The sequence below is a fragment of the Seriola dumerili genome, unplaced genomic scaffold, assembly GCF_002260705.1.
Source record: "Seriola dumerili isolate Sdu_G_001 unplaced genomic scaffold, Sdu_1.0 BDQW01000149.1, whole genome shotgun sequence".
Taxonomy (NCBI): domain Eukaryota; kingdom Metazoa; phylum Chordata; class Actinopteri; order Carangiformes; family Carangidae; genus Seriola; species Seriola dumerili.
The window spans coordinates 14,531,942-14,557,988 of NW_019174404.1; the positions used below are offsets into that span (position 1 = coordinate 14,531,942).

Sequence of the window (26,047 nt, forward strand, 5' to 3'; positions counted from 1 at the left end):
ACCTTATCTGTCATTGAAAAATCAAGAATCTATGAATATGCAAATATTTGTTGGTTTAAAACTTTATTTAAAGGGCTCAAGACACAAGTTTATGTGAACTGCAGGCTTCTAGTTTCCACATCATATGTGTGCAAGTTGCATCTCGGCCTCCAAACTATATGTCACAAAATCCAGCTATGCATGCACGTCGTAAACTCTGATTTATTATACTGAACACAAGTAAACTGTTCACCTTCAGTGTGAAAGTGAACACACACAGTCTTCTAGTATCAAACTCTGTACAACATTCTGCACAGTGACGCTCAAACATTCAACAAAACGAACAATAAGCAAAACAGATTTTTGATTGGTGGATAAAAAGTAGAAGTTTTGCTTTCTAGAAACTATTTTCCTCCCATCATGTTTGACATGTTTGGGGATGACACACTACAACAGAGACCTTTCCAACAAAGATGGAGGGATTAAAGGCCTTTCAATATAGCATTGTCTGAGCAAGGCACCATCACAAAAGTTATGAAATATTAACATGTTGTCTTGCAGTACAGGGGGACAATGTGAAGGCAGTGAACAATAACTTTTCCAATCAATAAAAGGGCAAACGTGGGGAGTTATGTGTTATAAAACAAAAGGGAAGCTGTGTGCATAAATATACTGTGTTGTCAGTTTTCAGGGAGTTTAATATCACTGTTGTCTCAAGACCTTTTGAAAAATGCATGTCACTTATTTTCCAATCATTGCTGGTTTGGAGGTTCAAGTGGCAGGTTGACAAACCAATAACTATGTTTCTATGGTACAGATGATCAATATATATATATATATATATATATATATATAGTCATAGGAACATGTCAACAAACTAAGAAATGTGTTGTATTATTTTATAGGATGCAAATGAAATGTTCTATCTGTCAAGGTCAAAAGGTCAAGAAATGGGCTTATACTAGGATACAGCTATACCGTGTATCTGAGAGGCAAGGCATTATTTCTGACCCATTTAGAAGTTTTATGGGGTAAAATCGGGTAATTAGCAATTGTTAACAAATTGTCAGGGTAATAATGTTAGTCACTTTGAAGCTGCAGAAGTAAAGACTAAATGAAACATGATTTTTTTTTTTTAAGTTGCAACACTGTCAAATAATTTCAAATTTCAAAATGATCCGACATGTACTAAAACATCCTAACGAGATACAAGATTGCTCGTTTCGACTAAACACTGAATCATGTTTTTCCATAAAGTCACATTTTACTGACAGGCCTTTGACTACACTTATTTCATGATGCTAAAAAAAAAAAAGGGCCGACCCCAAATAAATACGACAGACAAAGCACATGGACATCTTGTCAGCCTCCTGTCTCCTGGTTGAGAGGGAAGGAGCAAGGGTGAGTGGGGGGTTCACACTCCTTAATCATGGCAGCTGCTGAGGCGTGGTTGTTACATGCTGAACCATGACAGAGCTGGTGGGGGTCTGTGCAAGGTTCAGTCAGGGTCACAAGGCTGGGCCAGACCTCGCTTCCACTTAATGTACATCCATCAACAGTAATGAAACATCTCAAGAGCCTTCGACGGTTACATCGCCCTGTTTAAAGACGCAGGGCGATTGGAAAGCATCACAAACCAGCAGGGAGAACATCATCTTAGCAATGCAAATTTTAGCTTAAAGCTAGAGCTCCACATTTTGGGAAATGCACTTTTTTTGCTTCCTTGCAGAGAGCTATACCACAAGATTACTGAAGTCACTGGCTGATATGTCTCCCTGTCTTCATGCTGAGCTCACAGGCTGCTGGCTGAAGCCTTACAATTACTGGAGAGATATGAAAGCGGTATCGATCCTCTCATCTAATTCACAGCAAGATAGCAAAAAAAAAAAAAAACGTGGTGTCAAACTATTGCTTTAAAAGGTAAGATCTAAAGTGCTCCTTTGGTCTCCAGCCCAAAGCACGGAGCACATTAAACCACTGTCAAAGAAAACTTCTCCCCAAGCCACAAATTTCAAGCACCGGCACCAAAACAGAAAGCCTATTGATGCACACAAAAGCAACCCTCTGCACCACCTTGCTTAAAAACTGCCTTTACCAAAAGTTGAGCTCTTCTTGATTTTTGCTCAGGAAGGGCAGCTTCTGATGCTGCTATTTACTGCACAGTGCAGCTGATATGATCCTACACTGCACTTCAATCCTCTAACAGCCTACAGGACTTATTTCCATAATACCAACACACCCACTGTGGTGTACCATTGCGTCAGACACTTCAAAAACTATTAGCCAGCTTAGCACCAAAGGGAACCAGCAGTGTTAAGGGCAGAAACGGTGTGTTTTATAATCTCATTTGCAGGGATCGAAGAACCTTTTGGCTTGTGTTAAAAAAAAACAAACAGCTAAAGTAGACAAAACCTTTCAGTATGTTTTCAAGGAGAGAGGCTGCTGTACACACTGTACAGCAGGTCACAAGCCTTAATGTGTCAGTGGCAGAAGGCTGCTTTGGAGACAGCCCTGGGAGGAGATAATTAAAACAGTAGCACCTATGGGAGGTCCCACCTGTAGGGCTGAGAGGGAGCCGTTTCCAATTGAACTGCCCTGCAGAGAGCTCATCTGAAATTAATCAAATCCAAAATGAAGGCAGACTCTGTGGACCAAGGTCAAACTTTATAGACTGATCCACATTTCTGCCCTTTTTTCTCTCCAAGACTCACTACAGTGGCCTTGTTGTTTTGTCTTTTTTCTTAAGACTTAACAACTCTTCAGAGAATTCATTCATCCACATGCATGGTGTTAACACAGGTGGGAAGGTGGAGGAGGGAGAGAGTCTGAGAGGGTGACAGTGTAAGAAAATGATGAGTCATGATTAGAGAATCTGAAATACAGAAAAACTTTATTGATGTTCTGTATGCCTCCTTCCTTCCGAATTGTTCTACAGTAAAAGAAGCTATGTCGCACACAGATTTAAGTTAGCATGAGCCACTCTGAACAGTAAAAAGCTGGGATCACACACACACACACACACACACACACACACACACACACACACACACACACACACACACACACACACACATTCATACGCAGGCGCACACGTACATTTTCTCTCTTCCTTACGAGTGTATGTGAAAACACGGACGACAGCAGTGGACACCCGGGTGGAGCAAGACAATCACAACCACCTCTTACATTTGTCACTTCAGTGAGGCGACAATGCAGAATGTCTGAAAACTAAATGAACAAGTGCTAAACATGAACAAACTGCTCTATGGTTGTAGGTCCTAAATTTCATTTCACTAAATTGAATCCCACAGGGAATTTAATATTTCAGAGGTAATCTGTATGAGCTACTTTTTAACAGATGTTTCTTTTACCACTCATTCAAATTCCATATATAATACAGAATAAGGCCCCTACTCAAAAACAGCCCATTTTTCTACATGGCTGGACTGGCCATAATCATTGCAACTAGTTTCTTGGTTTTCCCAGTGTGCTTCTACTAGATTCCTGATTATTTGTGTTTTATGTAACCACAGTTGAGGCTGACAGGGCCCTGCAGCTCAGAGCACGTCCACTATTATCTCTGCTTGAGGTTACATAACTGTTTACTACACTGTAGCATTGATGAAAACCAAAAACTTCTTTGAGGACATAGTTCTTGTAAGGCTTCTTATTATAGTTGTCACTGATACCAAAAATACAACAATGAACTGGCAATAAATAAAAACAAATCCATACATGTCACAGAGAAAATAAACAGCTAATATAATGCACATACACATTGTTTTAAAACAGTTTTAGATTTGCAAAATCCTTCTAGGTAACATTCTGTTGTCCAATGGCCAGGCCAATAAATAAAATCAATACTGATGCTGCACTGTTAGTACAGTACATGAACACTACAGTATGTTATGATACAAACCATGAAATAAAAAGGTACACCTTCGGTATTTGAAGAAGCCAATATGCAAGGCACAACAACAGACTAAATTCTTAGTGAGGAAGCTTTTTAAAAATATTAGTTGTCTTTCATGACTATAAAAGAGAAATGACAAAACAATGCCAAAAAGGAGTTACAGCTGAATCCCAGTGTTTTGACTATGAACTAAAGGCTGAATCCTCATGGAGCTGGGTGATGTATGTTCAGCAGCTCAAGTCTGTCTGTCCCTCTGGGTAAATAAAGGCTCAACAGAGAAAAAGGTTGGAGACTGTTCCACCCTTCTGCACTGAGACTCTTGAGAATGGTTGTTCAAAAACAACATGAGAAAACTATTAAAAAATATATTTTAGGTCCCAAATTAGTTGTGATTCACAACCTTGACTTTCATGTCATTGCTCACCATTGTTGACATTTGTAAAATTAGACATACATTACACTTCCATATTAAGTGTCTAAAAATATAAAATAAGAATCCGAGGAAGACCAGACAGTTGGGATTCAGCTGTAAAACTGTGCCGACTTCAGGAAACACAATAGCAATGTGTTAAAGGGCAAGTTTGAGATTTTATTTCTACAGTGTTCTGATGAAGCTGGATTTTAAAACAGCCAAATGTTTTTAGACTAGTAGTATGGATTTTTCTATTAGCTCTCCATTAGCTTGACATTAAAAGAATATTCCAGTGATTTAGATCTGCACTTCCATAAAGTTGGGGACCTTGGAGAGACTGAATAGTCTAAATCAGTGCTGCAGAGGCTGAGACATCCTTACTTTAAGTCCCTAGTATGAGTCAAGCTGCAGAAACACCAGATATGACAGTTCCCATAATGCAACCTGATGGCATTTCTTTGTTAGATTATCTCTGCCTGCTAAACATCACACATCTTACACCAGTTTGTAAGACAGTTTTTCTGTGTAAATTTGTGATTTTCAAGACAAAGATAATCTTGGTGACATCACCATGACGTCACCAGGGTTATTTTCTCAGACTCCAAGACGCTCCTCCGAGACATTACACAACTTTTTTCACAGGCTGTGTCATACCAACCATGGTGAGGAAACTGAGCTTGACAAGTGAAATCAGTGGAGTTCCCCTTTAAATTCTTTTTAATAACATTTATGTCAGTGGTATCATTTTGGAAACTTAACAGTGTGTCTCAAATGTGCCCTTTAATAATGTATTGATTTCTAATTCACAGAAGGCCATTGATGCTGGAAGCAGTTAACAAATAATATCTACTCCCACAGATTTAAGAGTAGAAATACAGACTCCCCTCTATTGCAGGTGTGTCACTACTGTATCATCATATAATACAGACTTATTCCATTATTGAACATACCTCTAAGGCAGAATCAGGCACTAGATAATATGACTGTGGCTGAAGATTATTGTCAAGGGCTACCTAAGTTAAACCAATTAGCTAGCCTCCTGATATGTACCTTGAAATTTTTCATACAAATGTAAACATTCAGTGATATTGCACTCAAGCAGCATACTAACATACTGTGTAATGTGTCAGTACACATACTTTTATACGTATAAAGTGCTTGGATGTAAAAATATTTGAGCTGGGAAAAGGTTCACCATTCCTATGTCAGATTTTAGATATTTGAAAACTTCGATGGGTAGGACACGCCACAGCAAAATGAAACCATGGTTTTGTGTGTAAGCCATAAACTTGGTATCTCAATACAGCTACCTGAAGCGAAATGATGCATCCAAATACAAAGAGGCAAGGCTCTGCGTCGCTGTGTTTTGGTTTCAGTATTTCCATCCCAAAAATGTCAATCAAACAATCTTTCCATGCTCTCTTGCCTGCAAAAAAAAAAAAAAGAAAAAAGAGAAAAACATACACAAAAGTTATTCATTAAATCTGTAAATTCTTTTCTATGATTCACAGTTTATCAATTTATCTCAGGCCCATCACTTCTCTTCTACATGAATGATTTAAGCAGGCGGTCATGTATAATCAATCTTGGATGAGATGAAGAGGCACTCTCTCCTGAGACTATTTCTCCTGCACTCGAAAGAGGCCTCAGAGGTGGTGAATATACTTAAACCGAAATTGCATATTACAGCTGATCTCTTTCTCTCCCTTCATCCATTTAACTCCTCATCCATTTGCACTTCCCTCCATCAGTCCATTTACACATCTATCGATTCCCCCATCCCTCTTCCTGTCTCTCACACTGACCTTGTCGCTGCTGGTGGAGTGTGTTGGGTGTGTTTCTCCTGACTCCAGGCTCAGGACAGACAGACCGGAGTCTATTAGCTCCTCTATGTGAGAAAACCAACATTAGCTTAGTTGTATATCATCCAGACGCACTGTCAGAAAAGTCAGGGCCATTGAGGCTATTTCATACCTGTGTTAGTGTTGCTGATGTTGCACTTGGCAAGCTCAACAGGCTGGACAGAGCCCTCCTGTTGAGAGGCACAGGCTTTTTCAGCAGGGGGGGAGTTGGGAGCTGTGGGGGGGTTGCTGTCTTTTTTAGTACATTCAGTTTCAGAAACCTGCTGCTGGGCAACAGGAGGAGCAGGCGGACCACCTCCCTGATCCTGAGGACTCCCATCATCCTGCTTGGCACTTTCAAGAGGCTGCTGTGGCCCTTGCACTTCGAGTTTGTTCTTTTTAGGCGAGGAAGCTTTTAAGGAGCTCTGACTTCTTGATTCTGAGTTGGCCGATTCCTGAGAGCCCGTGGTTTGCCTAGTATGAGCTCCCTGGATGAGTTCCTCTGAGAAACGTACTTTCTTCTCCGAACTCCGAGGGGACGAGGCCTCTGCCCGCACATGAGTGGAGGCGTCCTCTCTCAAGGTAGTAGTTGACACAGGAGCTGTGGATTCACTCACTTCCTCAGACGTACTCAGTGAATCTGGGCTGGGTGAAAGCTTTGTTTTTGAGTCCTGATCTTTTTGATCGTCTACTTCAACATCTGTGAGGGCGTCAAGTTCCTCCAAGAATTCCTCCAATGTTGTATCAGAGATCTAAGAGATGAGATTAGAGCGACAAATCAGGTGTTTTTGTTTCTTCAGTAACATGAATTAACTAATGCACACTTCGTATTTACACTAACAAAGGGTTCTCACCTGTAGGTTTTCTCCATCTTCATTTGCCTGCCATCTGAAAAATAATTTTATCAAAACCAATTCAGTAACAGTGTGGGAATAGCGGTGTTGTTGTTTTGCCCACTACAATGTACAATTTATGGTAAACTCTACAAGTTAAGGGAATAACACAACTTTTTACTCTCTGCTGAGTGAAACTGCAGTGAGCAGCCGGTTAGCTTAGCTTAGTACAAAGGACTGGGAATTGGGGGAAACAGCAAACCTGGCTCTGTCCAAAGGTAAAATCTGCCTACCAGACTGTTTGTTTAATCCATACAAAAACTAAGAGAGGAAGTCACTGCAACTGGCCAAAAAAAGTTGTGCACATAGCCTCATGCAAAAAAAAACCATCTCTTGACAATAGCTTCATATTTACTGTACAGAAGATTACTCATCTGACTCTCGACAAGAAAGTAAACTATTTCTTTTACATTGCTTAGTCAAGTAAGATAAAGAAAAAAAGAGTACGGGATGAGAAAGGTGGACAAAGCTGTAGGTACAGTAGCTTAGCTCTAGCAAGCGGAGTCTTAGATCTCAGCTGTTGTAGTATTAGTGATCTGTGGGCTTCCTCTCACTGCACTAGGATTTATTGCCAGCTGTGACCAAAGCACAGCCTGATACCAAGAATTTGCCGGGACGCACCTGAGTTCTGTTTCACGCTCACCATCACTGAGACAGAGACAGAAAATCATCTGGCACATTACATTTTCACACTGAGAGACTATAATGCCTCTCTTCCAGGTCTGTGGTCTTGATGTTTTTTGAGATTATGAGCAACAGTTGTGTAACAGCACACCCTGAAAGCCTCCTCATCACCCAGCACACTAGTTTGTTTCACAACAGAGGAAATGCTGGAGGAGAAAAAATGAAGGCAGTAAGAAGTAAATGGGGCCTTCTGGGTTATTTAGTCAGCTGCCACAACTTCTAAATCAAGTCTCATGACATCCTAGGGAATTTGTACATTAGGGCACATTGCAGGAAAACAATGCGCCTTCACAACTGTTTTACATATTTCATTAGTCATAGTAAGTTCTAATACCAGATGATTGAAGCTGTGGTGAGAGACATCCCAGTGGTTGAGTCAGCTTTAACATCAGGCTGTTGTGTGTATAGTCTAAATGTTTAGCAGTGACTGACCTCCTCGCCCTCCCAGTCAGACGATCTTTGCCTTTTGCTTTACTGCTCATCACTAGCACATTTTTAGCCCCCTTGTCTTTTCCTCTCTTCTCATGACCTGGGACAAGAAAACACAAAAAGTTTAACTCACCATTAACTGACATTTTTCATAAATAATCATTACTATATCTGCAGAGACAACAGTGTATTTTTAATTCTTTCCTCACTGTGTGGGCTTGAATTTCTAATTTCAGTCAAAAAACTATAATATTCACTCTGTCGACCACAACATTATCTCCATTTTCTTTTTCCAGCTGATATCCCACCACTTTACACTGTTTAATGAATTGTTTGAATAATGTCCCACACAATATCCTGTTTCAACAAAGTGTCAAATTATAGCAGCAGGAAATCTCTCCGGTTGCCGTTTTACTGACACTTAGAATAACACAAATTCACAAAGGTTTTCTCAGCTTTTCTGTACACTATACAATTATCTTAAGGCACTGACTTAACAAATAAACAATACTTAAGTGTGGCATACCTCTTGAGTCCACATTTGCCTTAGGTTGTCCTCTTCTAGCATTTCGTCCACCTAGAATTGAAAAAAAAACAACAAAAAAAAAAAACATAATATAAAAAAACACAAAGATAACTATGAAGCCCATCTTTTTATCATCGTGCTTTGATATGAAGGGTCTTATTCTCATGTCTGGACTGTGTCTTACCTCTGCCAGAGGACCCCCAGTCTCTGTCAGGCAGGGATTTGTCTGAAAACCTAAAAGCAATTGTTCAGTTTAGACAGAACACACAAATCAATCCAAGCAGTGTCATGGTCATGTTTCAAAATAACATTTGGCACAGGTGACAGAACAGCTCATCTACACCCCATCAACAGGCTCTTCTGACATTCAAGTATCATCATCGTACATTTACTATGGCCCTCTTGCAGAAGCACTGAGAGGTTTTCTGCTCTACGAGTCACACCATTGCATTTGACAAGCACTGAAACCATCTAAATTGTTGAATCAAAAACACATTTCCTCTTCTATTCTTACTCAAGGGCCTTGTTTAAGCCTCGCCAAATAAGGCAAGGCATTCCATCCCCTATCCCAAGCTAAAAATAGCTGCTCTTTCTTTGTCTCTTTACATTTTGATGCTTCCTTAAACAGCACATTAATTTACTCTGCAACTTGGTCACCCTTTGTACTGCAGCTAAGTTTGTTTGAAATCTAACAATCACTTAAAATGAATCGTTTTTTTTTCTTCCGGTCAGTTTGAGGTGCTATTGTGTGAGTTCATTAAGGAATGGTGATGTGTTCAACATACTGCTCATAGGCACATTTTAAAATTAGAGGTATTCTTGAAAATCTAACAATAGACAATAAGTTATAGTAGCATTTCATTAGATAATGTGCACACAATCATACAATTCACCTAAAAAGTACTTATTTGGTGTTGTAATCATTTTTGCAACATCCTGTGACTTGATTTAGTCTTGTGATCATGTGTTATGATGTGTAATCCAGAAATAATAGATTCTTCCACTGAATAAAGTAACTAGAAAGAAGCAAGCTGTTCTTCAGGGTTAGTTAGTGAAAAGCTCAGTTTAATTTTGGTGCAGATGTAGTAAACAAACTGACTTCAGAAGTAAAAGAAGAGGAGAGGCAAAACTTCACTTATTAAATAAAACTGCTAGTTAGGCAGGGGTTTAGCTAATGAAGCTGACCACATTAAAATGTAGTTCCTATGATTACTATCATTACAATGGCTTCTAAGTAAAAGGCACTGAAGAGAGAGCTCAACCTTTTGGCTTTCTCACCAAGATTTAGATGAGGAGACTGACACTCTCATGTCTGTCCATTACAAATGAAGTTACAGATAGTTAGCTTAGCATAACAAATGGAAGCAGGGGGAAATTAGCTTGCCTAACTTTGTAGGTAAAAAAAAAAAAAAAAAAATCATAATTTCTATTGGTCCATACTAGTTAACATTATGTCTAATTAGATATCCAATTTGAATGTGAAAAAAAAAAAAAAAAAAGTGTAAAAACGTTAATTTTTAGCCCAGAAATAACGTTAGCTCCAGCGTGTTACTCCCCATAAAATCATATATCGTAATTTTTACATTTCTATTTGTGTACAGATTAATAAGTGAGCTCTATAGCCAAGCTAAGAGTTTACTGCTGCTTCCAGTCTTTATCCTAAGATAATCTAACATGCTACTGACATAGAGACATGGGATTTGTATCCATCTTCTCACTAACATGACAGGCAAAAGAGCACAGAATATATTCCCCAAAAGTATTACATGTCAATTTTTTTTTGTTGTTTTTTAAATTACATGATGTGAGATTACTGGGAAACACAATGAAGTGTTTTAGAGGAGATTGGAAATGTTAGAAGAGACTGTAAAACTAGAGGGATAAAGAGATAATACTTAAAGAAGTAGAACTGAAGCAGGAGGTCAACACAATTCTTAACTGGATAAATAACGCTCTACTCTCCTTTAACAACCACCACCAAGTGTCCCTTGATAAAGCAATACTGGAGAATAATGAACCTACTCAGTTGACATTTCACTGACAAAGATTTCTCCAACACAAAAATAGAGGGAGCCAATGAAATATCAACCGGAGGAACAGCTGTGAGAAATCTCAGACATGAGCAGTGCCGTGGGAAAAGTGAGTGCTAAGAAGTCTTACATGTTCTCAGTTTTGTCCATGTCCCACGCCCTTCTCCACTGGCCCTTTGCGTTTTTATGGCGTGCCACTCTCTCCCTGTCAATCTGCTCCCGCTCCTTCTTCCACCTCAGATACTCCTCCTGCTCTTCTTTCAGTGTAGGGATGTTGAGGTCTGTGTTGGCCTGCAGGCTCTCATGCTCCTACGTGAACACAAAACATTTCAGTGTGTTTAATAAAATCGTAAAAACAAGCAGCTTTATTATTGTGGATTCATATCAGGGTATGTCCACTCATCAGTAATGAAACACTGGCACGGAAACATGACTAAATTAAAACACTCAGTGTGTCACATTACAATACATTTGAAGCATCACTCTACAGACTAATCAGAACAGTGGAGGAAACCAGATCAACAACCACCCTACATGGGTGGCCATAAACAAGAACAGCTGCTCATCTCTAAACTAATAATTAAACAGCAACAGGGCAATATACAGATCTGTAGGGATCAAAAGAAAGGGAGCAATATTTCTGGTATTTTCATGCATTCTACATTGCTGTAAATGCCAATCATTGCCTCACTGTAAGTACTAATTATTGCCTCTGGGCACCCATTTGATTACAAAAAGCTCCTTGTTTGTCTACCATGATGACTGCGAGGCAACACAATCAAATTCTTTGAGACAATATTCCTGGCAGAAATGCAGTGTACTGTAAACACAATTAGGTCCCCTTCCTCCTTTCCTCTCTTAACCAGTTTATTGATTATTGTGATGAGAGCAGAAAGGATTGCTTGCTAATACTAAAGGGAGAGAGAGAGCTGGTGCAGGCTCTTTAGCACATCAAAGGAGACAGAGGCGGTGTATTCTTGTAACAAAGGCCTGGAGCAAACCAGGTCTACAAACAGCGCTGTGTTCTGAGGGAAATCACATAAAAGACCAGCAATCTCTGAGAGAAAGTGCCTGTCAGGTCAGTGTTTGTTTGTTTTTTTAAACAGCAGGTGGGAGATGACGCTGAAGTCTAGAAAAAATTTCAAATTGTATGATATTTCAGAGTAAAAAGGAAAAAAAAAAATCTACATGCTTCTGTGCAAAATATGTCTCACAGCAACAGTAAAAAACAGTCAGAGAAACAAACACAACACAGTCCCGCTAAGAAACTATGATGGGCGATGTTTTCTCCTCAGGTATGGACCAATCACAGTCAAGTAAACATGTTGCCATTCTGCATGTAGTTATTGGTGAACATAGCATCTGTGCTCATCCCTGTGTTTTCCATGTCCTCTCCCCTCCCCCTCCTCTGGCCCCTGGAGGACGCCAGGGGCCACAAGGGAAGGCACTTCTCACATGTTCCAACAGGCCGTCTCCTGCTGCCAACACAGCCGCCCTGCTAATTAGTACTTTTTAATTTCTTGCCTCCATGGGGCCTTGAAGGGAGGTTGTCAGGGGCCAAGACAGGTAGGGTGGACATTACACAGAGACTGCGAGCAATGCTGAGAGAGAGCAGGACTTGGTCTCAAGCTGTCAAGTTTAGGTAGAATAAAGGTGTCTAGAGAAAAAACAGTGATTCTGCTCTTGTTCTGGGCTGCTGAGCCTCCGGAAGCTGCACTGGTTTAGGCTGAAAATGCCTGCAGAGGTTTACAGTTTATTTGTTAACCAAAACAGTTACTTACGCAACACCTGAAAAAAAAAAACTAAGTCTGCATCTTATTTCCTTGAGAACTCACTCGACTGTAGAGCAGGAAAGGCACAGAGAGCCAGAGAGCCATGAACAGCATCACATTGCATGTGGCGTATTCAGCGGGCCTTTGAAGCTCGTCCTCCCTGCCTCCCCATTCAGCCTGTTTATCGCACGCCTGATCTGTGAGACAGCTCTGATCTACTCCTGCAACGTTTCCACGTAAGCCAGTGGGAGGCAGATGGGGACAAGCACTTAAAAAAGGGGGGTGTGCATGGTAACATGTTGCGTCTATCTGCGTGTCAGTGTCTGTGATGAGGGTAGAGCACATATTTGCATTTCTCTGTGTTTTAGTGTGCTCGTATAGTGGCACCGTCATATGGAAACCTTGTATTTCATTTCTGTGAATCATGTGCTCATTGTGAGCTGGAACTACAACCTTCCGGCTTCATGGTTTTTCTCAAATCTGAGAAGGTAGAGACAGAGCAACAGTATGCATATTTAAATGTTGATACCTGTGTGTGTTTTCACTGTGCTACCTGGCATTGCTCTAAAAGCCTCTGATACTACTCAGTGTGATCTTAACTTTTTAACCAGAGAGGTCAAAGAGGAGAGATGGGACAAAAAAAAGATTAACATAACATCAATGAGGGTGACAGCAGCTTGTCCCCTACCAATTAAACATAGTTGTAAAGAGTCACATTATTGCTGCAATAAACAGTAAAAGCAAATCAAGCCAGGGCACAGACTCCTCTATTGGGAAAGATAAAGAGGCTTACACTGCCCCCAAGTGGAGTAGTGGTGCTGCAGCATGACTAGGCACTTGATTGGTTTTAAATGTCCACTATGCAATGGCGTCATCAGAGCAGAGTGTAGTTTGCAGGTGGTTGAACTTCAGTGGTTTGGAAAATGAAACTCACCATATTGCAGGTAGAGAATAGTATGACTTATGCTTCTGTTGTATTTCTGACTGCAAGTTGTGCTCTTGTGAAAACAGCGGATGAGTCATGTTGTCATAAACAGCAACACTCGCATGAACAGCCATGGGGGGAGAGACAATAAACACTGGTCAGAGTGGTTTAGTACACCCACACCCACACCCACACCCACACCCACACACACACACACACACACACACACACACACACACACACACACACACACACACACACACACACACACACACTCTTCTACCCACACCCAAATGCAGTCTAGCACATACGCAAACACAAAAGACCCCTGACTACCTTGTCTCTTTTCTTCTCTCTCTCCTCACACTTCTTCTTCCTCTCCCTCTCTGACCCCTTCTTGGCACCTTGCCAAGCCTGTCTCTTTGGCAGCATAATGAGCCTTTTGAGAGTGAGAAGGCAGTCGAATGTTAATTAGATCAAATCGGCCCTTTCAGGATGGTGGGAATGGGGAAACAATCATGCCAGAGGAGGGCAGATCACTATAGGATCCGGAGAGGAGAAATGGAGGCTGGAAACAGACAGTGGGCCCCCCACCCCCCACCCCCACTCCGTCTTTCTCAATTTCCTTTCTCATATCTCTTTCTCACAAGTGTGAACTGACGTCCAGTCATGAGGAACTTCCAGGCATCGCAGTCTGACTGGGACACTGCCAAATAACCACACCCCTCTCACAGAGTAATTATTTATTTCCAGGGTATCTGATGCGCGCGCTTGTGCACACACACACACACACACACGCACACACAAACAACGCATTAGAAAAATATTTCAGAGGCAGTGAATAGCCACAGCAATGTGCAGATCATCATGGATGTTTTCCATACAAATATTTTTCTAACACCAGATAGACGAATGACACTTTTTCCTCCCATATCACCCTTCGGCAGCGTTCTCCCCACTGCTCTCATAAACTGTGTTAAATGATATGGCCATGTAAACAGCAAGCACGTGCAGACCAGGTCTCTGTGATTCACGAATGATGACTGGTGCACTGGAGCGCTGGCTACTGTTCAAGTGCTGATTCAGTCCACATGATAAATAAAAGGGGGACAGACCAAGCGGGCCAGAAATAAAGGCAAGAGAACAGCGTGTTCAGCTCATAGATTTAGTGCACATTAGCTCTGACGGGCCAGTAAGCAGCACTCAGTGTAGCAGCCAATCAGACGCAGATGTGTATATACATATTTACAAAGAGCCTCCACTGGTTTTGTGTTCAGAGACCCCTCCTGCAGCTGGAGTGTGTCTGTGTTTACAGTGGTGAGGATCAGCTGTCTGCTCTGTGCTTCAGCTTATTGATTGGGCAGCTAGTATGTCTGTAAGAGAGTGTGCATTTGTGTGTGCATGTGTGTGTACATCAGGTTTCAGACTGAGGCACAGCAGCTGTTACAGAGTTTCTGCATACCTGGGGGGGCCTAAGGTCAGTGACAGTGTGACATTTCACAGCCCAGCCAGGGGTACTGCATGTGCACATGTGTCTCTGCTGATCTGTGTTAAACAGAGGATCTCAAGCATACAGTGCATAGTAAAGCTATTGATATTTAAAGTGAAATCTCCCATCTCATTATATTACTGATAACAAGACCTTTTGTTGAGCTGTTACAACATCTATCTATCTTTTCATGGCACTGACTCTGTGAACTTCACAGCCTGTTCTACACACCTAAAGGCATCTACACACAGAGGCTGAGTGTTTTTTCATTCGCTAAAAATACAACAAAAGCTCCTCAGAGAGAGAAACGGTGATAAACAACCACCAGCCCTGAGTAGGTTCACACTAAAAAAGTCAAAACAGTCATCCAAGCCTTTTAAAGATTCTCCATCTGTACTAAGTTTTGGTTCTAGAGAGCATCTACTCAACAGCTCTGTTAGTAGCCACCCCTTTTACTAATCCCACACCAGTCAGTCACAGCCCCAGCCCACCTCCTGTCCACAAACCATTGTGCTCCATCACTGGAGGGGTGTGGCCAGCCGACATGTCTGACATCTATGTAAAACATGTCAGTGCAGCCCGAGAGAAGAAACAAAGGGGGAATGTGAGAGAGGAAGCAGGCAGGAGGGTGCATGCCGGGTTTTAAAAGCTGAAGCGTATGATCACTGGAGTGTTCAGTGTGTCTGATTCAAACCTGTGCTGCTGTGTTTCTCTTGGTCGTGTGAGGCGGCTGCTTCCCCCTCCCAGCGGACTCCACATGCCTCGTCTGTCCGTCATCTGTAGGGCTCTTGACGTCCACAGGGCCCAGCCTCTTCTCTGGCCTCTCACTCACCACCCTCTTACCCTGGAGAGACAGTTACTCATATTAGACTGTCATAACTGCAGCCAGATACATTGTAATACAAGAGTACCAGTGCTTCTCATGTCTGCACAAGAGTTATTATTTTGAAGGTGTAAATACAACATTTTAACAGTAATTCATGTGCACTAATCAAAACACTTACCCCTGACACCTGCTGGTCTCTATCAAGACGACTCATGAACATTGCACATATGTAAGTTTTTATCCATAAATTTTCTGATTGAACAAGATCACATATATTGTATGTGAGACCAGCTGCACATTTTTAGTCATGCTAGCATCTTGTCTCTTTGGATAACCATGTCAGTCTGTTGGTCAGTCCCCCACATTTCAGTCCCCAAGAAATGAAATATCTCAAAAAATATCAGACAATGACTTTGGTAATCCTGAGACTTGCAAATATTTTAAAAATTTAATTTCTCCACTACTTTAGTTTTAGGGTATTTGGTCATAAACTAATGACATTCCAGTCAGCCTAAGCTATACTCTGTGTGCAGTGCTATTTAGCAAATGTTAGCATGTTAACATGCTAATGTAAGATGTTGAACATGGAAAACATTACACCTGCTACACAGCTGGATGTTAGCATTGTCACTGTGAGCGTGTTAGCATACCTGCTAGCTACAGCCAACCTGTTAGCATGGCTGCAGACTCTTAGATGTCTTTTTGACTATTCACAACTAAGGTGAACAGGGAACAGGCATATTTAGCCTGTTTTGCTTACTACACCATGCATTTATAGATTGATTAGAAAGTTGCTGTAAGCAATGGTACTCAAGTCAGATAAGTTGTTTTCAGTATTGGCCCGAGTCAAGCATTGAAGAGTGCACTGTATTATATCTAAATTAAAAACTAGAAACCTACATGGTTCACCTGGTTTTTAGCATCGTTTCATCTGTGTGGCTGATGTTGTATTGTCTAGACTGAAACTTGTAATACTGCCGTACTTAATGAAAGACTTTAATCTCCATGGGATTAACCTGGTTAAATAAATGTTTCAAAAAGTAGTCATTTAAACTGTAAAAGCTTTGACTCAGGTTAAATGTTCACTGTTAGCTGAACATTTTCTCACAGTACCATCAAAGCCTCGACCATGGCTTTGATATAAATACAGGTCTTGTTAGTTCATATTATACAATAATCATAATATTTTCAATTCAATATCCTTATCATTTTGCCTGTTGTATGACCTACCATGGCTGTACAGTGGTCGAAAGCTTCTAGTTCTTAAGAAGGCAAACTGTTGCAGAAACATCAGCTCACTGAATAAAATCTACGCTGCATATCTAAAACTGTTAAGTGTTTTTACTTTCTGTGCAAGTTATCCCTTGTTTTCTTCCTAAAGACTACTGGTTGACTGCTTTTACAGATTTTTTTTTTTACAGATTTGAATGAGGAATTGCTTTTGTGTTAATCTTTCATTAATGTGCATTCTCCTATGTTTTTCCTTGTCACTTAAAAGGAAAGTGGAAATTGGCAGTGCGGTGAATTTACCTTTTTGCCAGCCATGGTGACCGTTAACTGTTTCCTGTGGCCTCGGCCAGCGCCCTGCGAAGGCCCTTCTCCCCCCTTGTCAGGCACAGCCTCCTGCTGTCCTTTCCCAGCTGGTGAACTGCTGCTGAATGGCTTTGTCACCACCACACGACTATCCTGCTTCAAACCAAAGAGGGGAACATGTTATAAAATATTTATGTAGTTTGTAGCATCGAGTCTTCTACAGAAAGTCTGTTTACCATATTGCAGACACTCACACTGGTGGACTTGCTGATTGTGATGGTCAGATCATCAGCTTTGCCCTTGCGACTCTGCAGTGCCATTCCTTCCTCCTCCGCCCTTTTCTTGTCTTCCTCCACCTCCTAAATGCAACTCAATGAAAACAATCAACTAATCAGGAAGCCTGTTAAAATCGCCAAGACCTCACACAAAAATAACATGCTCCAGACTTGCATTTCTAGTCCACAAACCAATTATGAAAATCACAGATACTTCTCAGCCTGCAAGCACATGTCCTTACCTTGTACCTCTTCATGAGCGCTTCGTTCTTCCTGCGGAGAGCCTCGATCTTCTTGTCCAGCTCCAGGTCCCTCTCATGATCCCTCTTGGGCATCATGTCACTGGCGGTCTGGGAGGAGACACATAGCATCACTGATACAATAAAAAAAACAATTTAAAATGGGGCACAATTTGTTTTTAGGGTTTCAGCACAAATTGAGCTTTATATTTTGAGCTTCGTTCTAGTAATACTATGACATTTTTCAATGCTAGTGTGTTTTGTTAGCTTCACTACCCAAACAATACTTTTTTTGAATAACTTAGTACATTGAACAAAGTTGTCAAATGATAAATGTCGGCTAAATACATACAGCTGTGCAATACAACTGGTAAAATTGTATCATTATTTAATTATTATTGGATCAGAGAATAACAGATATTTTATGCCAACTTTCAGCACAGGAAAGATTTGCATAATCGTTGCTATGGACACAATTTGGACTGCATTGAGGTTCAATACTCCATCTTATCTGGCCCACTTTATCCATATACATTCTGAGTTCAAACTGATTATAAAATCATAAAAAATAGCATTACAAACAATACAAAACTTTTAAGACAGTCCACTCACAGACGGAACAGAAACTAAGACACAGATGAACAAATCATTGATGGAGGGTCAATCCAACTGAAAACGTCTTGTGTCCACACCACTGCATGTGCTGTGACAACACCAACATGCCCTCACACCCACCACAGATGGAGCATTCATTACGAAGCTCAGTTACACCAGCAGAATGCATATGCAGACTGCGGAGCATCCTAAACATCCTGATGCGGTCAGCAGGGCATGCCTACTCACACGACAAGAGGCCCCATATTGAAAGTCTCTGCAAAACCAGCTGCAAACATGTTCAAGAGCTGCTGGTGAGTTGAAAAACACTCAAATGGGAACAACACTGAATGATAATGATACTGTGGAAGCAGCAGCCATCTCCAAAACAGAGATCTCATTTCCTCCGGCCTGCGGTAACTTAATGTTGTGTCACAGATCTGGTCCGTGTAGCCTCTTAACGTGACGAGTGTGTGAGTGGTGAAAGTGTGGTTCCTTTAACTGGCTGTAGAGCAAACTAATAGGGCGCATGCCTCAGAAGAATGGTGAGTGAGGAACTCCTCTCTTCAAAGAACAAGAAAGAACAAGCTGCATAAAACCACTGTACAGCGTAGACTGTTTAAAAGGAATTGTTAAAAATGTTGGGAAATACGCAGATTTGCGTCATTGCCAATAGAGGAGAGGATTGGTATCAATCTCATTTCTGTAGAACTGTGGCAGGCAGCAGAAATTATGCCGCACATAACAGCCTGTAAAACCACAATTTGTCATTTTTTACAATTACTTTCTTGTACAAATTAAACAAAATAGTTCATTTGTGAGGTTCCCGCTTCCACTCTTTATGCTAAGCTAAGCTAACCAACTGCTGACTGTACCTTAATAATTAATGTACAAACATGAGAGTGGTATCAATCTCCTCAACGAACTCTCAGCAAGAAAGCAAGTAAGTGTATTACCCAAAAAGTTGACCTGTTCCTCTAATTTTATCCACCAGCGTATAAATGGCAGCATGAGGACCGGTCACAAGGCAGCTCATATAAAATGTTACATATTGTCTGAAAGACACATGATCCAAGCAAATGAGATAATATTAAAAGAAAAAAAAAAATTTCTGCTCTCAAGCAAGCTATCTGGAGAGGACATCAAAATGTAAATTTTAACAGTAATAATTTTCTGGGATTTATGACATAAAGTGATGTGATAGAAAAATATGTGCCAAAACTTTGAAAAGCTGGGGTCAGAGTTTGCTGCTGTCTCATCCCTCCATCTGTTGTCTACATATTGTAGGCCAGCAGCATTTTTCTTAATTTCTTTAAAAGGATTTCATTCAGCACACAAACAATAGTACTCAGACGATACTCAATGAACCGCAGTCATTGTCAAAAAAAGAAGCTCTCGACTCAATCAGCTAAAACAAGTGTTTCCCACTTTGAGTCAGTGTTGACATCATCTGTTGTTATTCACGGCCGTGGAGAAGAGATGATGCCGCTGTCAAATAGAAAATTTGCCACCGATGCTTGTCGAAACTGTGAAACAACACAATTCATTTTGAAGTATCCCATTCTCCACACTCTATAAATTATTCTGAGGGGTCAGACCTTCTTGACAGAGACAGGAAGTAGTTGTGCCAAAGCGAGTCAGTCATCCTCCACTGTTGCCCCAGTGACGACAAGAGAGTCGAGGCTGCTTCAATGTGATATTACTAGCTCAGAATGATGACTCACTGCTAGCGAGCGCACAAAGACCATCACATTAGGACTGCAAGAAATTCTTTCGTGCTTTTTCCATCGCCGCTGTTGGTACGTCTGCAAAGAATGGCTGCCACTGAGATGTTGTGTTCCACCTATTGCACTCAAATCCTACTACAAGAGAGATCAACCTTTTTGCTCTAAGTTCTCTGCTCAGCACAGACTTTTAGTAAAATAACGAAGACAATACATTGTGAATCCAAATGCATCTCAAACCTGTTTCAAACTTGCAAAGATACAGAGAGCAAGTGAAAAAGTTGGTACTCACTCAAAGAGGCAGCAGGCTGGAAAGTGGTTACCTCACAGCTTCTAGTTGTCAGGGTATCCAAACACAACAGACCATGAGGACATACCACCAAGAATAGGCGCAAGGGAGAGACACGCTGCTGACTCTGAATCTCAGCAAGGCCAATGGCGGAGACTGAAGTGAATGCCGGCCTCCACAAACCAAAGTGGGGAGACTGTGTGGGGACGGTACCTCTCTGGGTTCAGCTGGCCAGTTCTGTGATTGTGCAGCAGCAAGGCTAACGTACACACATACACACACAATCACAAAACACACAGAGACGTTGTGGGTCTGCCAGTGGACGGCACCCATGCCCGGACAGGCAGGCAAAAAGGGGGAGGAGGGGGGCCTGCAGAGAGAAAGCTGCCAAGGCTTCCTCCCTACCCAGCATTCCTGTCACCTACAGGAGCTACAACAGGGGGAGAGAAAGCGGCAGAGACACAACTGAAACGCAGCATGTAGCCACAGCTAAATCTGCGACAGAGCAGAGGGGGAACCTAATACCAGAGACAGAGAGAGAGCATTGGAGAGGGTGGGATGAGAAGAGAGAAGGGGAAGGAAGGAGAAGGCACTCACGGGTCTTTCCATGTCAGCGGTGAGAGCTGGGCTGGGTCCAGGCGCAAGGCAGCCGAGGCGGCAGAGAGGGCTGCCTGGAGTCGGCGATCATGCCTCGATTACAATGAGCCAAGTTGGGCAAGCAGCCAAGACGTCTAACAAATGCACAGAGCTCCCCTGTTAACGGATTTCACAGCACCCACCCGCCTGTCCACCCTCTCGCTCTTTCTCTCTCTCTCTCTCTCTCTCTCTCGCTCTCTCCAACCCTCCCACCCTCCTGCACATCCTCCCTCCCTCCCTCCTGCTCCCTCTCTAAAGCACTTGCTCTTTCCCCTCCTCACTTATCCTCTGCTCAAAGCATGGTAGTTAAATCCTGTCACCCTCCCCACACACACATAGTCAATTTTTAAGTAAATTAACGCTATAGCTTCAATGATGCTATAATTAAAAAATATTCTTTATATATATCTGTGTGTATGCTTGGTAGAGCATACACAATACCACACCAAATACTGGAATGGCAATATGCCAATAATTTTATAACATTCGATATCTGATTCTTTCTCAATTTATTCTTTCCTTCTTTTCTAAAGTAATAAAGTCTATGGGTTTATTGATATATAAGGCATATTAAGTTGATGGGTGGTGATGATGGTATCTGTATTTGTGCTGATAATTTGCTGTAGTTGAAGGTAAGGTAGAAAAAAGATATTTTTGTCTCAGAATTTGATGGTAATATATTAAGATATTTTTTAATTATGGAGTGTGTGAGTGCTTAGATCTCTTTTATGCGATGCCCTTATGTCCTAAATAAAGATAAACTGATCAGAAAAAAAATACTTAAAAGCTTACTTCCGTTCTAATGGGACCCCATTCACATCTACACATGACACAATATTAATCCAGACATCACAAATGAGACAACAGCTGTGTCGCCTACAAGATCCAGACTACATGTTTAGAGTACTAAAGAAGCTTCCTAAAGACTGGGAGTGGGGTCGAGTGGGAAGGTGGGGGGTATTGCCTGCTGAATTTCCCACAGTTCTTCATGCATGGCAAGCTGCATCTGCCAAAGCCAGGTCTGAGAGCTCATAACATGCAGCAAACAGGCAGTCTGGCAGACAAATGCCACAGGCTGCAGTGAAGTCAGTCACTTGAGAGTCAGAGTCAGTGCTCTGCAATTTCCACCTTGGAAAGTTACCAGTCTGAGCTGCAACATTTTTAGCTTACTCTAGCTTACTCAAGTCCACATAGCTTACATTCTACACAGATCAATCCTGCTAATGAGCAAAAGCTCTTTACGCATAGTTTAGCCTGCAAGTATTTGAGTTATTTTAGGATTATTGTAAGAAATGTTTTGAAAAAATGATGTGTAAGTCCCTAACATGTTATAGTACTTAATGTTGAACAAAGTCATTGAGATTCAACTTTGTGATTAGGTTTAAGAACTGCAGCTGCAGTTGAAGGCGCCTATCAGTTTGAACCTGTTATCAGAGTAAAGTCAGGTGAAAGGGAATGGTCACATTTTATTTATCAATCATTTAACCTATACATCAATTAACAAGACTAAGAGTCAACAGCCATGCCCAGTCTACGGCGGTGCTGTCAGCTAAATGGTAAGGAACAACATGCTGAAATGCTCATAATGACAATGCCAAAATGCTGATATCAGGAATCACCATAATCTTTTAGATACGTCCTATGAGAACCATGAATGTTTGTACAAAAACAATTACAAAATCAGTGAGAAAGTTAGAAGTGACAGGATATCTTTGACTATCTTCTAAGTAGACAAGGTTTGTCCAAAAAGTCACTAGATTTGTCATTAGGTGTTTTTTTTGTTTTTTTGTTTCAAAAACCCTAATAGAACCCGTTTGCACCACAAACTCCAAGTCAGTGACGAGGCAGTATTTTATTTTTTATTTTATGCTCCAGGTAGGTCAACTACAGTCCAACATCAGCTACAAGTTTCTTAGTACTAAGGCAAAGAGCAAAGTTATATTTACCAAATGATACTGTGTTAGAAAACTCTGAAATACAGTCTAATTTCCAAAATATCTAAACTATCTTTCCACTGTTGTTTTTTTTTATTTTTTATTATTAGATTATGGCATATTACCAGAAGAAATATTGTATCTTACCTGGTGTCATGTCATCCAGCACTGAGTGCGGTTTCCCTCTTGATGGGCATACATAAGGATTGTCATCAAAAGCAGCCCAGTTTTCATAACATTTTCCCGCTGCCTCAGGATGAAGCTGCTGGAAACAGGGAAACAAATGTAAGTAGAACAACAGTATAGTGATATGGGCTTGCAGGAAGCACAAGTAAAGTAGAAGTAGTAAAGAATACATATTTCCACTGTGACTAAAACATATACACTACTAAATCATTTCGGCAAATTAGAAGACATTCTCATCATAGCCTGGATAATTGCATAATGAATTTACAAACAGACCATCAACAAATGCAGATGCAAATAATTCAAAAATAATTCAAGCTTTGTTGTATTACTAGCTTTCAGTTTTTGAGCAGTAACTTTGCAAACTGTGGTTTGATGGATCTGTTAGCAATATAAATACAAAATACTTTTTTAATGATTGTGTAGCTGCTGTCCAAAAGTTCATTTATGATATCACTTTTGTCATGTCGGAGGATGTCACTACACCGCTGAAATGGATGTTCTTACTGTTTGAACAGTGCATAATTTTATCTGTGTAATTACAAACTCCAAGGCATAAGAGGCTCTTAACATCTGCAGACTGACAGCTGATCCAGCTGTTATCCAGATGTGCTGTCATCACCAGACATTGCTTTAGATTACAGGTTAGAGAAAAGGATGTTGCATCTCTTCTTTTGTGAGATGGACTGAGACACAAGGACAGGATGCAAGTGAAGGAAATGGGGAGACATTTTATGGTACTGAGAAGCACCCCTAGTCAGTGCTTTGTGAATACTTAATCATAGTTAGGTGACAGTTTGTATTACACTGTAAAAAGCGATTATGCTTCATCCAATTAAAAGATGGAATATCATTGTTTGATTAAAAACAAATGAACAAAAATAACTTCTCAACTTTCTTGCAACATGTTTGTCATTTAATTCCATTTGTCACCTAATTAATATAAAATATCAACAACTACTGCATTTTGTAAATATTTTTGGATAATTAAACAATTATCAATTATCAAAATTAATAATTACAGTTTTAGTATTGTAATTCACCAACTGTTGGCTATGAGGACTATGTATGTTTGAAAGTTTTACTGTCCCACTTCATGAGACTATGTTCAGTGTAAAAGTAAGAGGATTTTTTAGAAGAACAATTATGATTATTGTTAAATGACTGTTTTAACGCCAGCTTTCTCAGTTCAAAATGGCATTCAACTTGTCAGCAGGTTCACCACAAGGTTTAAGTAATCATCAGCTGAAAGCTGACATTTAGAAATTACACAAAAGCAGCTAATGTGATCAGCTATCAACACTTTTTGATACAAACAAGCTGTTAGTAAACTACTACTACCTTACAGTTGGTATGCAACTTTTCAGTGATATAGTGAATTTCAAATGAAGATCATTTCCATTTGGAAATAAATCTTATGTCGATAATTAGGGAAGTTATGAACCAAACTACGATTAACTTGGTTAGCTGAGGTTGTTTTTATGTTATATGTTCTAAAAAGTTATAAACTCACCGATAAGCACCATCTCATCCCATCCCATTCATAACCCATTCTATTTTAAAAATCTGTTTGGTTTTCAATTTTAAAAATCATAAACAGACGTTCAACAAATAAACAAAATCGCTAAACTAAAAACTAAACTAAATTGCCAAAAATAAGCAGACATGGTCTGCATTGTATCCACATACTTTTTGTTCCGGAGTTGGTTTTCATTGGGCTCCTTTGAATGGAAAATTTGAAATGCCTGAAATAAAGTTAAATGCAACACACATACCGTACATGTATTTCATTTTATATCTGCATTTACTTGTGATTAAATAAACAACATATATTAAATTAATGTTATTATTGCTTTCTGTCTTTGATCGTTGAATTTTTTTTTTCATTTTGACATGAATTTTCCATACCACATTAAAAATTAAATCACAAGATAACAAAGAGTGTGTATTAGCTCAACTTGAAATGTCCAAATGTTAACAGCTCATGGTGGCTTTCTAATGTCCAAGGGTTAGCAGCTAATGCTACCCTTAAAATTTCTAAAAGTAGTAAATAATGCTAGTCTTATTATGTCAGTAGCTAATGTCCAAACTTTAAGATAACGCCTAATGCTAGCCTTATCACGTCCAAAATCTAAAGCTTTACTTTACTACTGGTACTTTACTGGCACTGTGTAATAGCTTAATGCTAGCCTTAGTCCAAGAGTTAGTAGCTAAAGCTAGCCTTGCAATATTCAGAGGTAAGGAGCAGCTATAGCTATCTTTGTAGCCATGGGGACGACGGGCTCAAATCCCGGTTGGCCGGTGGCCCTTCAAAGAACTTCCATAAAGTGAGTCAAGATTTTATCGGCTTCATCAGTGTCTTTACCAGCACCGCCAGTGTCATTCCTGCAACCAGAGAATTAGCCATATCCCTTGTCATCATCAATCATCCTTACATCCTCTGCCTTACATGTTGAGCAATTATGCTAGCTCAAGTAGCCAGTGCAGGTAGAACCATTAGCTTGCGAAACACAGCTCATACTTTATCTATAATCACAGCGATATCTCCAACATAAGAATATAACATGCTAAATATATTATAAATAACTGGACACATATGCTTACGTGTGTTATGAGCACACACAGGATATCCTCACTTCTTTTACTTGTGAAGGCCATATGTCTATGCCCATAGCAACCAGCAACTGGTAAAGGCTGACGATGTCTTCTTCCCATGTAGCACTGGAATAATTTCAGTCAGTAGCTCCCCCTACTGGCCACACCAGGAAATTACATAAAGTTTCTGAGAGAATTCTGCACAGAAATAAACACCAAGAATAGTATGGGGCTTGACCGCTGACATGTATGCTTGTTCCATCGGACCTCTGCCGAAACAGCATACCGTCCGTTAGAAGTGAACTTTAACCAGCCCAGTCCTG

General features: G+C 40.5%; 1 protein-coding gene across 3 annotated transcripts; it reads right to left on the minus strand.

The window, feature by feature from the left end:
• Positions 1 to 2,896: 2,896 nt before the first annotated feature.
• cunh15orf52 (chromosome unknown C15orf52 homolog) lies at positions 2,897 to 21,123 on the minus strand. 3 transcript variants are annotated; one of them, XM_022750610.1, is made up of 13 exons: positions 20,971 to 21,123; positions 17,770 to 17,877; positions 17,507 to 17,611; positions 17,250 to 17,405; positions 15,588 to 15,737; positions 10,838 to 11,016; positions 8,862 to 8,911; positions 8,678 to 8,728; positions 8,155 to 8,251; positions 7,000 to 7,033; positions 6,279 to 6,897; positions 6,110 to 6,192; positions 2,897 to 5,730 (listed from the first exon to the last, which is right to left on the minus strand). In XM_022750610.1, exons 1-13 carry the CDS (start codon positions 20,980 to 20,982, stop codon positions 5,704 to 5,706), a joined length of 1,671 nt encoding a protein of 556 aa, XP_022606331.1. In that variant the 5' UTR covers positions 20,983 to 21,123; the 3' UTR covers positions 2,897 to 5,703. The 3 variants fall into 3 exon arrangements, with proteins under 3 accessions (XP_022606331.1, XP_022606332.1, XP_022606333.1); XM_022750611.1 differs by lacking the exon at positions 20,971 to 21,123 and adding an exon at positions 20,377 to 20,429; XM_022750612.1 differs by lacking the exon at positions 20,971 to 21,123 and having other exon boundaries at positions 17,507 to 17,621; positions 17,770 to 17,849.
• Positions 21,124 to 26,047: the final 4,924 nt, after the last annotated feature.

Coding starts and splice junctions, on each gene's coding strand:
- cunh15orf52 (XM_022750610.1), bottom strand. Junction 6,898..6,999: donor AAGATGGAGAAAACCTACAG/GTGAGAACCCTT, acceptor CTCATCTCTTAG/ATCTCTGATACAACATTGGA. Junction 5,731..6,109: donor ACTCCACCAGCAGCGACAAG/GTCAGTGTGAGA, acceptor TTTTTTTTGCAG/GCAAGAGAGCATGGAAAGAT.